This window comes from Balaenoptera physalus, assembly GCF_965194825.1.
Source record: "Balaenoptera physalus genome assembly, chromosome: 10".
NCBI classification, from domain to species: Eukaryota; Metazoa; Chordata; class Mammalia; order Artiodactyla; family Balaenopteridae; genus Balaenoptera; species Balaenoptera physalus.
Window position 1 is genome coordinate 67,504,055 of NC_138889.1, and position 12,872 is coordinate 67,516,926.

The 12,872-nt window shown below is 44.0% G+C and overlaps 1 protein-coding gene across 1 annotated transcript in view; it reads right to left on the reverse strand.

Moving 5' to 3' along the window:
- Window positions 1-359: 359 nt before the first annotated feature.
- Window positions 360-12,872, reverse strand: part of SBF2 (SET binding factor 2) — a 456,507-nt gene continuing 443,994 nt past the window's right edge. Inside the window, exons 37-43 of the mRNA XM_082476788.1 lie at window positions 11,108-11,235; window positions 9,682-9,915; window positions 8,492-8,596; window positions 6,493-6,686; window positions 5,704-5,791; window positions 3,185-3,316; window positions 360-2,168 (exon numbers count right to left, since the gene is read on the reverse strand). Of these exons, the coding sequence (XP_082332914.1) occupies window positions 2,070-2,168; window positions 3,185-3,316; window positions 5,704-5,791; window positions 6,493-6,686; window positions 8,492-8,596; window positions 9,682-9,915; window positions 11,108-11,235 (980 nt within the window). The 3' untranslated portion in view covers window positions 360-2,069. The remainder of the gene's footprint in view (window positions 2,169-3,184; window positions 3,317-5,703; window positions 5,792-6,492; window positions 6,687-8,491; window positions 8,597-9,681; window positions 9,916-11,107; window positions 11,236-12,872) is intronic.

Sequence of the window (12,872 nt, forward strand, 5' to 3'; positions counted from 1 at the left end):
CTGAAGCAGAAAAACCTCCTTCCAAACTAGAGTTAAATTTCTCCTGCCTAAAGTTCTCACAAATTGCCATATGCCACGGGTGGTGAAACTGCGACCGGGAAGAGGTAAAGGACTTAACCAATTTCACACAGCTGACTGGAGGCTCAGGGTGGGAGTGGCAGCCTCAGGTCTCTTACCTAAACTCTGCAGCAGTGCGTCCAGAACCCAGGAGCTCAGGCCAGCATGTCCAGTGTCTCTGGTTACTTCCTGAGCAAAGGGCAGTGATGACATTAAGAGAACCAAGGCAAGAAATGGGTTACGCTGCATTTTACCCTTGAACTTTTAGTCCCACGTATGACTCATAAATGTTGCCTTCTGAGTACTAAGCAATGCACAGTGAACTTTATTTCAGTAAATGAGGGATGCTTTTCCTTAAGAAATAAATTTAATTCAAGGTGGTTAGTGAATGCAAGGCATGTAGCGCCTTCATGAAAGTTACAAGAATCCAGTTACAAAAGAAGCACTGTGTAAAGTCTCAAATAGCTGAGGGTACAATGGGCTCCATACTTTACAGAGTACAAAAAATTATTTCATGTACAAAGAAAAATACAAATAATGTGCAAAAACCATTTTCACAGGTGGCAATTTATAAAATGAAAATGATAGAAAAACCCTTCATTCTTATCATCCCCCAATTTCTTATATATTAACACAATTCTATTTTCTAGTGTGTAGATAATTTTAAATTTGAAAATCTGATTTATTTTTAATCTACAAAGCGGCTTTTTAAAAAGGGAACCATTTCACTACTGAAATTTTATGAATGAATCAGTTAATTTTTTATTAAATTATAAGCAGACTATCTGAAAAACAAGGATATAAGAACTCATATATACATATTTTTGAAATATTAGTTTGGTATTTAACATATTAACATTTCAAAACAAATGTAATGATCTAGCTACCTATGACTCCAGCCAACCGCAGCGGCCGTTGCAGAAAAGCTGTTTCTGTGCGCCGTGAGAAACAGCAATCCTGGTGTCTTAAGCTGAACAAACACAGGCTATCAAAAGTAAAGAAAACCTAAAGACCAAACAAGTCCCTACTGTTCATGTGCAGAGGTGCCGTTTGGGTATCCAGTCACGCCACAGTGCGACCTCGGTTTACACAGCCATTGTCATAGGGGTCGTGTGGTCATAAACAGCTGGCTTCTGTCTCTCAAACATCTTCACTTTATTAGTTCAGTGCAAGTGTCTGTTTTGTGAGTTAGTGCATTCAGCGTTCTGCATGTTATTCTGTGTAAGAAGCTGTTGGGGAGCAGAAGAATACGTGGGAACACTAAGTCCTGCGTCCTCAGGGCACCTCTGGCCTAGAAAATTCAGTGTTTTGGAAACAGTATTTTCCTGCATTGGCCTGGTGATTACTGCATCATTCTCTGGACAATCTTTTTCCATCAGGATAATCTTGTGTGCCCCCCTTTGCCTGCCACTGAGCACTGATGGTCTTGCTGTGAACCCCAATGGTCGAGCAGGTATCACGGAAGCACCTTTGACAGCACCAGAGAACTGAGCCTCTCTAAGGTCAGGCAGTAAGAATAGGAGCCTTTGATGGAAAACCTGTTCTATGCAGAATGGAAGATAGTCTTTTAGGATTAAGATAGGATTTTGATTTTTGCTTGTCAGAAAGCTCTCCAAGGATATTAGGACCTTGCAGAACAAAAAGGATCTATCTTTCATGAAGAAGGACCCAGGTAGGTGGTAGCCACTTTGCCTAGGGGATGGGTGACAGTCGGCTCAGGAAGCATTCTTCTGATCCCTAACCATGAAGACCCTGTTAGAACAACCTAGTGCAAGATACAGGGAGGGCCTAGGGCTCTTGACCAGACCTGTGTAACACATCCATTCAGGCTAAGCAGACTTAGAAACTGCTAAAAGAGGGGAATGGGTAAGTCTGGGTAGGAGAACCTTAGGCCCTAGGATGACTCATCAGAACCAGCAGGAAGCTGTCAGCTCCTCAAGGACTCACACACTTTTTTCCTATCTGGCAGCACAAGCCCCTCCTCCCTCTTCTGTTTGGGTTGACCATGGGCATCAGGCGTCAGAGATACAGCTCTGGATCCTGTCCATCCACTGCTGGGCACTCTGTCCATCCTGGGCACAGAAGTTATATACACGTTTGCTGGTCTTGAGCTATAAAATCAAATGAAGAGAACCAGAGATGAAGGGCAGGGCTAGTCTATGGCTTTGGGCAAGTGTGCAAATAAATCCCTGTGACCTTCCCTTTCCGTTCTGCCCCAGAACCTCTGTTATTTTCTCTGCCCCCCACTATCATACTGTCATTGCCTTTAGACTCATTATACTTTCCTGGCCCCCAAAGTCAAGGGGGATGTCAACAGAAGGGCCTGGCAGAGAAGAGAGACACACTAGGAAAGCCTGACTTTGCATCTTTCCGGGGCCTTCCTTGACTGAGGAAGAGGGTCAGGAATGGCTGGAGTCTCTGGCCCCACCCACGCACTGCACCAGTGCAGCACAGGCGCCAGGAAGGCTGAGCTTCATCCACACCATGATGGGGTTGGCTTTCATGTCCCCTTTCCATCCCCTTCTCTAAGTCTTCAGTTGGGGCCACACTGGCAGCCCAGAGTCAGGGAAATGGCTTCATAGACTGAGCAGGGCCCTAGAGTATGACCTGTGTTCCATATGAAGTCCTGCTTGGCTCTGGGGATTAGATAAGTCCCCTATCATGTGGCCCATAAAATGCCCCAAGGCCCACCTAAGGACTGCTGAAGATGTTAGGGCAGACAGACATCATGTGTGACTAAGGATGTTTTTTTGTGGATGATCAAGCATGAAGATCAATGGATACAAAGGGAAGTAATATCTGTTCTCGACAGTAGGTGGTGAGTGAATAACTAACAGTATTTAACAAGGAGTTCATCTGCTTCCACGTGTAGTTGGATACCTTTTAAAGGAGTCTTTTGTGCAAAGCGCTGTGCAGCCTTTCTGAGACATGTGGACAGCAGGGAGAGGTCAGGTTTGGGGATGAAGAGTGCTGGGTTCAAGTTCCGTAGCCATTCCCACAGCCGGGGTGGGTCTGTGACCCACGTGCAGTGAGCACCAATTGCTCTGAGGCCCCATGATTCTTGGAGGTGGATGGATTGTAAGGGATCATGTGCAAACAGAGCCAGGAAAAGACAAGATCGACTTACATCAAAGAAAGCCTTGTCACTCGTGTGCTTTGGGGCTCCCATGCTGGGGCCAGCGGGGATGACCATTTCTACCTCAGCCAGATCAATGTGGCCTTTACAGCTCGTGTCCTCACCCGAGTCATAGTATCGCAGCTGGAACCAAAAAGATACATGGGGTATAAGAGACACAGAAAGGGAAAACAGCATGGCTTTTCAAAACGTATTTGAATACTTTCCCACATCTTGCTAAACTATGCCTGGAAGAATAGACAAGAAATTAAAAACGCTGGTTGCTTCTAGGGAGAGGAATTAGACAGCTGGGAGAAAGGCGGAAAAAGACATATTTTTTGAAATTTGAACAAATAAATGTATTACACATAGAAAAAGTCAACTAACAACTGTAAAAAAAAAAAAAGTAACATATAAAAAAGGGTTACTGTTTAGAATATATACCGAATTCCTAGAATTGAGAAGAAAAAGATAAACAACCTAATAGAAAAATGGTCAAAGGATTTCAACAGGCAAGTCGCAGAAGAAATGTGAGTGACCTATAAACATCTGAGAAGATGAACAACCTAACTGATCAAAGAAAAGTAAATGAAATCAATGCGATTTCACTTTTCACTTAGATTAAGAAATATTAAAATGGCTGACAATATTCAGGTTGAAGGGAAGGCACTAGGTATTCTCAAACACTGTTAGTGGGGATATAATTAGTCAGAAGCCTTTTAGAGGACAATTTGGCAATATGAACTAAAATTTAAAATGTTTATACCTATTGATACACCTTTCCCACCTCTAGAAATTTATCCTACAGAAACACTCCCACAAGCATGCAAAGACACACCTATAAAGAGGTTTCCTTCAGCACTGCCTTTATTAGCTAACAATTGAAAAGATATCTGTCAATAGGGTATTGGTTAATTAAATGATGGTACATCAATAATATGGAATTCTATACAACATTTCAAAAACGATAAGATCTATTATGAACTGGTAGGAAAATATGTTCAAGCTATCTTTTATTTAAAAAGCAAGTTTCCAAATAGCATGTAGATATAAAATGACTTTTGAAAAACAATAAATACCTCAACATTTGATTGAGTGGTTACTGTGTGTAAGGACTGGACATCGCTCTAACTAAATTAGTCTGGACTTCACTCTATAATCTACATGGCAGCAATGTGTTTGGCGCCTCCGTCTCTGTGGTTCTGTCCTCAGACTTTTCTCTGCCTCTCCCTTCAGGCATAGTATGAGTAGGACTAAACAGAAAAACCATATACCTTTCGTGTTAAAGAAATCTAAAAGACTGGCAAGAATGCAGATATAATTTGATGTAATGGTAAATTATAGAAAAATTATGACATTCTCCTGTTATATTTAGTGATTTAATGGAACTTTTCTACACAGTGTAGGCTCTATGGTTTCAGAGACGATGTTGTTTAAAGTCCAGCCCCCTAAAAAGGGCTTCCATTGCATATCTGTAAAAACTTCTCTATATTCTTCCACAAAGAGTCTGTGTAACCTTTATGGAACTCCTTGAGCAGAGGGAAAGGGGGTCCCCGTGCAAAGTGTCCATCTGTCAGGAGCCATCTAGATGCAGGTCCAGCGAGAGCACTGTACTGGCCTAACAGTCCGTGTCTTTCTGAACAGACTCCATGTTGGACATGAATGCATTGAGAAGCTGCTCAAGGCTGACTGGTCAGGTCCAAGGTAGAGTGAGGTCTGTGGTCAGAACGTGGGAGGCCATGCGACTCTCACTAGTGAAGGGTACAGAAGGGCTGGGTTCCACCGCAACCAAGGTCACTGGAGCAAAGATTCTGACACTCAGGATTGTGCTGGATGCTACAGCCACAGCAAAGAACCTAGCAGTGGGGAAAAGGCTTTCCAGCGTGGTCTGGGAGGTCCAGTCTAGTACTTGCCCACTGTGGATTTCAGGCTTGGGTGGGCACATCCCCTTCTGCCTGTTTCAGGGCTCCCTCCATCCTCTGTTGCTGTCACCTTTGAGGGATAATGATGCCTCCTTTAGGACCAAGTACAGTGATGGGCACAGAGAAAGTGTTCAGTAAATGTTTGTTGAATAAATGAACACCCTCGATTTTGAATGGATGCGTTATGCTGCAAAGATGAAGGTAATCTGTATTCTGGGGAGTGTTCACAGGCATGGGTTCTGTATGTGCATGTGGTATGCAACAAGCTGAAAACCTCAGGTCCTCTCTTGGCCTGGGCTTTGAGAGCAGGCAGCAGGAGAGAACATGAGCATTAAAAGGCAGAGTTCTATTGCTCCTAATGCTCTGGGCTCAGCAGTCACTGCCTCTGCCTGCACACACCTGCACTCTCTCAGCAGGCTGCTGCGCTCAGTCTCAGGGCTACTGCTCCTCACTGGGTCCATGGAGGAGCCTCAGGCAGCATATGAGAGGCCTTAGGAAAGCATTCAGTACATGAAGGCTGTGCCTTTCTGCTGAGAGTCACACAACAGCCGGGGACTGAGCCTAGCCTAGGGAGAAGTGATTCCTATAGGCTGTGATGGTATTTATTACCTGATGTTTCGTTACATCCAAAACGAACCAGCGGGGCTTCCAACCTTTCAGCAAAGCCCCTCTTTTGTAGAGCGTTCCCTCAAAGGACCTAGAAGTAATGATGACATAGCAGTTAATTTGATTTTTCATTTAAAAAGTGCTGTAAAGGGGATATCTGTTGTTTTTGTTGGTCAAGCCCCTATTTCCCCCAGATGATCCAAAAAAGATCAATCAGAGCTCCCCCTAGAATTTTTCTATTAGACCTTTGGGGAAAGGCTGCCTCTTTCTGCTGGAATTACCAAACTTGTGAGGTTTGGAGCTCTCAGTAGCCATTTTTTATACCATGTTGGGGTAGATGCAGCCCACAGGAGAAAGCAGAGCTGGCAAACAACAGAAGCCTGAAGATGCTGTGTGAGAAACTGGCACATCCTTGGCCTTCCCAATTTATGTGAGTAAATTCCTTTCTGCTTGAGCTAGCGTGCGCTGGATTTCTGAAGTTTGCCCCTGAGAAAGTGCTCACTGACACATATATTCCCTCAAGAGATCTGGCAGACATGAGACAACAGCAATCAGGACCCGCCACAAATAACTACAACCTCTTGGCATTATTTTAGTTGTAATTTTGACTTTTCCTCTTCCAAGAACCATCTAATGCATTTAAAACAGAAACAAAGGATTAAAGCGGATCCATTTTGAGTTTACAGAAGGCGGCACGGCACAGGCCTAGCTTATTAAAGGGCCCGCGGTGTGGCCGAGGGCAGGGTGGGGAGAGCCTTTTCAGTACACCCGGCAGGGCTCAGCAACGTCAACCTGTTTTCGTCATTCTTGGACGTGTACTGGCTGTACAGCGTGGCTGCTCTCCGATCCACTCCGTTGGATGGGGAGATGCTGGCGCTCTGTTCCTCCCCCATGCTGCTGTCCGGGAGATGCAGCAGAGACCTCTTCTGATAGGAAGGGAGGTTGGTAGACACAATTCCTGGGGAGCCCAAAGGGTGTCTCTGGGGCTGAAAAAGACAGAACAGGAGCTAGGAAAGCTTTCCAAAGACTTTAAGCAACTGATCCGATAATTTCACTTCCAAAAATTTACCTCAAGGAAAAAACTGGACCATATATATGTATGTGTAAAATATATATAAAAAGATGTTTATCCTGGAGTTTTTTAGGAAACTAGCAGAAAACTAGAAACCACTTAAATGTCTATCATTATGCGACTGCTTAAAAAAAAAAAGGTATTTCCATACAATGGACTTCTAGACAGCCATTAAAAATGATGCCGATTTACATACAGTGACAAACTGAAGGCCATGTATGCCACATATTAAGTAAAAAAAAAAATGCAGGTTTTTAAAACTGCATGTATAGTAAATCCCTTTTTTTTTTTTAAATAACTCAATGGATTCTCTTTTTTTTTTTTAATGCTATTCTTGTCTGCTTACATTCTTTTTATGTATGTATGTATGTATGTATGTATGGCTGTGTTGGGTCTTCGTTTCTGTGCGAGGGCTTTCTCTAGTTGTGGCAAGCGGGGGCCACTCTTCATCGCGGTGCGGGGGCCACTCTTCATCGCGGTGCGCGGGCCTCTCACTATCGCGGCCTCTCGTTGCCGAGCACAGGCTCCAGACGCGCAGGCTCAGTAATTGTGGCTCACGGGCCGAGTTGCTCCGCGGCATGTGGGATCTTCCCAGACCAGGGCTCGAACCCGCGTCCCCTGCATTGGCAGGCAGATTCTCAACCACTGCGCCACCAGGGAAGCCCGTAAATCCCTTTTATATGTGTGTTTAGAATTATAAAACAAGTTTGATGGCATAGTGGTTTATTTCTAGGTTATAAATTTTGGGTGATTTCTGTCTATTTCATAACTTTCTGTGTATTGTCTCATTTAAAGGAATACACATATCTCACTTTCATAATCAGAAAAAAAATTAAGAAACTATTTTATTCTTCTGAGAAAAAAAGCAGTAAGACATCACCTACCTGTGGCCTGTCTGATAACAACTCCTGAGTTGCCATCTGAAGGCAAGAGAAGGCACCCCAAGGACCCCTTCTTACCACATTGGAGGCTTTCTTCTACACTCCCTTCTCCTTGACTCCTCTGTGACATCTGACCCTGCCAACCTCTCCTTTCCTGAAGTGCTCTTCAGAACACTCATCTGTCCTAACTTCCCTTCTGTTGCACTTGGAGTCAGTCTGGTGTGGCTTTGACTGGTGGCCGCCCCACGTATCGGCTGTGTGCCCTGAGCCTGTCCCAGCGTGCCTGAGCTGAGACGCCGCCCCCTCACTGTGGGTTATAACAGGTGCAAGGTGTAGATGGCGCTCAGCACAGCCCTTCCACATACCACAGGTGAAGGGGCTGTGAGGAGCAGAAAACAGTGTTTGGTTTTAAAATATCTTTACGATAAATGTTTCTTAATTCAGAAACAAAAAGGGGGTGTGAACAACAGAAAGCAGTATAGTTTGCTCATTTAAAACATTTCATTTTCTCTGATTATTTCTCTGGCACAAACAAGGTCTTGGCATTCCCCTCCTCCCTCATGTGGTAGATCAGCTGAAACCACAGAGGCGCTGAGATAGAAAAGAACCCAGTGATTTCCCCTGGATACGGGGCCCTGGAACATAAGTATTATGTCACTGTGGTAAAGCGAGACACTCAGGAAGTACCCAGTCATCTGGAGCTTTCTGCCCTGGACCCTCAGGGCATGACCCTCCCTTTGGCCATAAACCTCCTGAATTACCTGTGGCAGAGGCCCCACCTGACCTAGCGCCCTCTAGAAGCTCAGAAGTAGCTCTTCAAAGGGCTTTGCCAACTCACACGGTCTGCTCTGGGCTCTTCTTTAAGGTCCACAGTTACCCGTTCCCATAGCTGCTGCCACTTCTCAGGTGTTTGGTTCAATTTATGCTCCAGTCTTTCAATTTCCTGCAAAGTAATTAAAAGTTTTCTGACAGATAAGTATTTCATAGAAATCAGGATGTTCCCCAGAGCCACACCCCCTCTGTACTAGATGAACAGCATGGCCAGAGGGCAGTGAAAAACCATGGTAAGCATGGGGCCTCAGAAGTCTCCCAAGCCAGGAATAGAGGTGGGAGCTCTAGCTGGTGTGATGCATTGTGGCAAAGATGATTTATTAGGATCTGTAACTGGGCCTTTTTGTACAGATGGCTTAAATAGAGAGATGAAATAAATATCCCGAACACCTTCACCCTTGGCCAGCCCATAGGACATCTGATGGCCACAGCAAAAGGTCAAGCACTGGGCCGGTGTCCAAACTGTCATAGCTGAGGTATATGAGAAGTCTGTCCTTGACAGAGGAACCCCTCAACTCTGATGATTCAAACCAGATGTAGAAAGAACGAACCAAGAAATGCCCAAGGACTGGAGCTTCCTTCAGACAGGGAAGCTGGAGAGCAGAGCGGCAGCCTCTGTGACAGTGCTTTCGCTGAAGCATGCTCCCTCCTGGTCAGGAAACTGGACGGAGAAGGCTCTTCAGGAACTGCTTGGCCCACATCTGGGCTCAAACCCTTTCCTCAGGGCTGCTGTTCTCATCAGGGTAGCTACTGCCAGGATGGCTTCACTCCAGAATATTCCTTGTAGAAGATGGTTGGCAGTGCTCCCATCAGGCCATCAGCTACCCACACTTCTGACCAGAGGAAGTAAGGCACCCACAAAAGCCATAACCCAGGCCTGACTCAGGCTGCTTGGCCAGCTAAAACAGCTGCGAAGCTGCAAATTGCTCCATTTGCTCGAATGCTTCCTTCTAACGCCGAAAAGCTCACTTTTACTGAGACTCTTTGCCAGTACCTGAGCCTGGTTCCGCACTGATCCATGGGAGCAAATCTGGTGTCCTCATACTCCTGCAGTGCAGGCTATAAGGCTAACCCAAAGTAAGGAGAGCTATGTCCAGGAGCTGGTGAACCAGTCTTAACTAAGCTCAGTTCCTGAGGCCTCATGTGCCTCCAGGTCCCCTGGTGCCCTAGGAGTGTGTCTACACGCGGCTGACTTACACTGACAAGGCTGGTGAGAGCGTCGGGCTGAGCACAGCTGACATCATCATAGCACGGCCACACTGCTCTCCTCTGGCTCTGGGGCCCAGCTCCTCTGGCCAGTTCAGAGTCTTCGGAGGGGAACTGCTTAGGGGTCAGCATTGTCCAGTCATATGAAGGCCCTGTGGAAAGGGTCTCCTCTACATAGTAATCCCACTTCTTGAGGCTGGAAACGTTTACACTGGGCTTCAGGGCCTGTATAAAGAAAATTCTGAAATATAGTTTCATCTTGACCCCAAAGTGCCCCAAGCTTACTGGCAGGCCAGCCCCTAACATTGCAGGGTCCAGGGAAAAAGTATGAATAGAGGTTCAAATACCATATATCTATATATTTAAACATTATACATCAATATAACTATTAGATAAAATATGTTCTATGCTCCTACCTTGTCAAATATAACTTCCTAATGACCTAGAAGGCCAGGCTCCAATTGAGAATTCTTGGACTTCTGGGAATTCTACACCAGGAAGTCGTGGCACTGGGGAAGCTGGTCCCAGCTCCCAGTTCTTGGCCTAAAGCCCTGCTTCTCTTGACCCAGCTCTGTCCTATATTCTGAGGGTCTCTTATGAACATGTGTATATACCTCAGCCCATGCAGCTAAACTCTTGTCTGCTCCCTGTCCAAAGAGCTACTCCTTAGCTGCCCTTTTGGCTTAGGGATACATTCACTGGCTTGGGGAACAGGCTTGGGTAAGTGGTCTGGTGAGTAACTTGAATTTGGGCAAGGAATCTTGAAGGGCCAGAGCACGGTCTAGATGAAGGAGAGGCGTCCAAGCGTGTACCCTTGGTTTCTCATACACCTCACTTCATGAGAAGGGTGCATCTGGAGAAAGGCCAGGGCGAGGTCCTATTACATGGGGCCCAGGGCCAGGCCTTCTTGCCCCTGAGTAAGGTGGTCTACTCCACCGCAGAGCCTATTTCATGCAGACATGCATGGCAGAGGACGGCTGTCCCTGAGAGGTCATCCTTCTTGGGCTGGGCTCCAAACATCCCTGCTTCTCATAGGGGTTCTTCCATGGCTTTGGTACAAATGGACTTAGGGAAATCTTATCTGCTAGGGAAATCTTTTCTGCTTACATGACCTGCTAAGGTTTCAAGTTTTGTTTGTTCTTTCTTCCCAGGGAAAGTTGACTTGCTCTGACTTTCTTGACGTTATCCTTTCTATGCTTGGGGGGCCAGCTCCTAATTTTTGTGGTCAAGAATTTGGTATCAGTCTCCATTCCATCATAACCTAAACCCATAGTGTATCAACTTTTAAATAGCTTCTGGTATGAAACCTAGTCAAATGTTTATAAAACGCTTAAACAGCTTATATATGCTCAAAAAGTAAGGAAAACTTTAACACAAAATATTCCAAAAATGAAACATAAATGCTTTCTTTCTGTACCTCTATTTCCACTGGTGAATATAAATAATTAAAGAAAATGGGACTCCTCTTGTGCATTCTATCGATACACTCCCAAATACAAATTCCTCTTTTGGCATGCTTGTCTCCTTTATCATCAAATAAAGTTCCTGTAAATCCCCCCCCAAAAAAGAAAAATCAGCAAAACAAAAGTCAAATAAATCAACAGTTTGCCTAAAAATATGATGCATGTAGCAGATGAAAAATGGAATATTTTACACGGCTCTAGAAACAGCAGCACACGTGCAGAAGCCTTAGAAAATGACTGCAAAGCTAAAGATAGGAATGGACTTCATAGCTATATGGAAACAAATCCAAATGGAAGGAAAACCTGGGATAAAGTTTTCCCAAGCATTTAGCAGGACAGCATGACTCCCTTCCAATCGACATCGCACATCTATATCTAGATTCACAGAGGTCCATGCCAGGAGACATTCTACACATTTTTCAAGAGAAAATGGAAGGAAAATGATTTGATGAAACTCAGTTAAAAACATAATTTTATGTTTCTTTTTTAAGTTGTTGGCTGTTTATTATGAAGCTATCTAAAGTGTTTTCTTTGGTAGTTTATATATACCACAAATCATGGTCATGGAGACTTTGGATGTCAGAAGGATGTGGTCCGTATCCTTGGATGAGTTAAAAACAAAAGCTGAATTTAGGGGGGACACTTCAGGTACTATATTTGTACCTTTCCAACAGTCAATCTGTTACTCACATGAGCCCACTTTATTTTTAATAGAGAGGAAGATGTGTTAGGGTGAGGCAGGAGGTATTTCTTTAAAAGGCCAGGAAGGGTGCCTCTCGTAGTAGTGCTGTCTTGCTTTGAATGAAAAGATTCAGTCAAAAGTCAACAAGCATTTTATTTATCATAAAAGAAGGTCTCATGCCCAAGGCTGCACAAAATCCTATAATATGAGGGGCCCCCAAGACTAATTAATATTTCTTCTCTACCTTTCAACTGTAGAGTGCAGAAGAGTAGCTCTCAACCCTGGCCACTCATTAAAAAAAAAAAAGGGCTTAAAAAAATCCCAGTGCCTAGGTCTCACCTCAGACCCATTAAATCAGAATCTCTGAGGATGGGCCCCAGACATCAGTCATTTAAAAAAGTTCTCCAAGTGACTCTAATGTCCACTGTAACCAGCTCTACTTAATGTCTTCCCAACACACGGGTGCTTAAAAAATTAAGGTTTCTGATTATGATGTGTGGAATGACAATTTTATGAGTCAACAAAGGTCTGGAAGTACAAACAGGAAAGGAAATGGTCTCACCAGTGCTGTCTCCTTTACCAAAAGTATGAAATATCATACTAGATAATTTTAATAGCATGCACTGAAAAGCAGTATTTCTTTGCTTTCATATTTTAAACTGAGAACATTAGTAAATATTTTCAGCCATTAAGAGAGTCTTCTTTATGAATATTCAGGTATATATAATATACTGAAAATAAATAGTATATATAATATACTGATTTTCTTTATTTACTTGTCTTCTTAACAAAAATACTCATGTGTATCCCCCTTTCCCCCGCCCTATAAAAACAGCAAAAGTAAGAATGTAAAAGTCCCCTTGGGGAAACGTTTTCACAGGGGCTGACTGGCTTTTGAGAATCTACTCTTTACAACTATTACTGCTATTAAAAATGTTAATAACAGTGGTGATGTCTAAAATTTACTGAGTTCTTACTTTGTGCTAGCAACTGTGCTAAGAAATTTACAAATATTTCCTAATGTGATCATCCTGGCC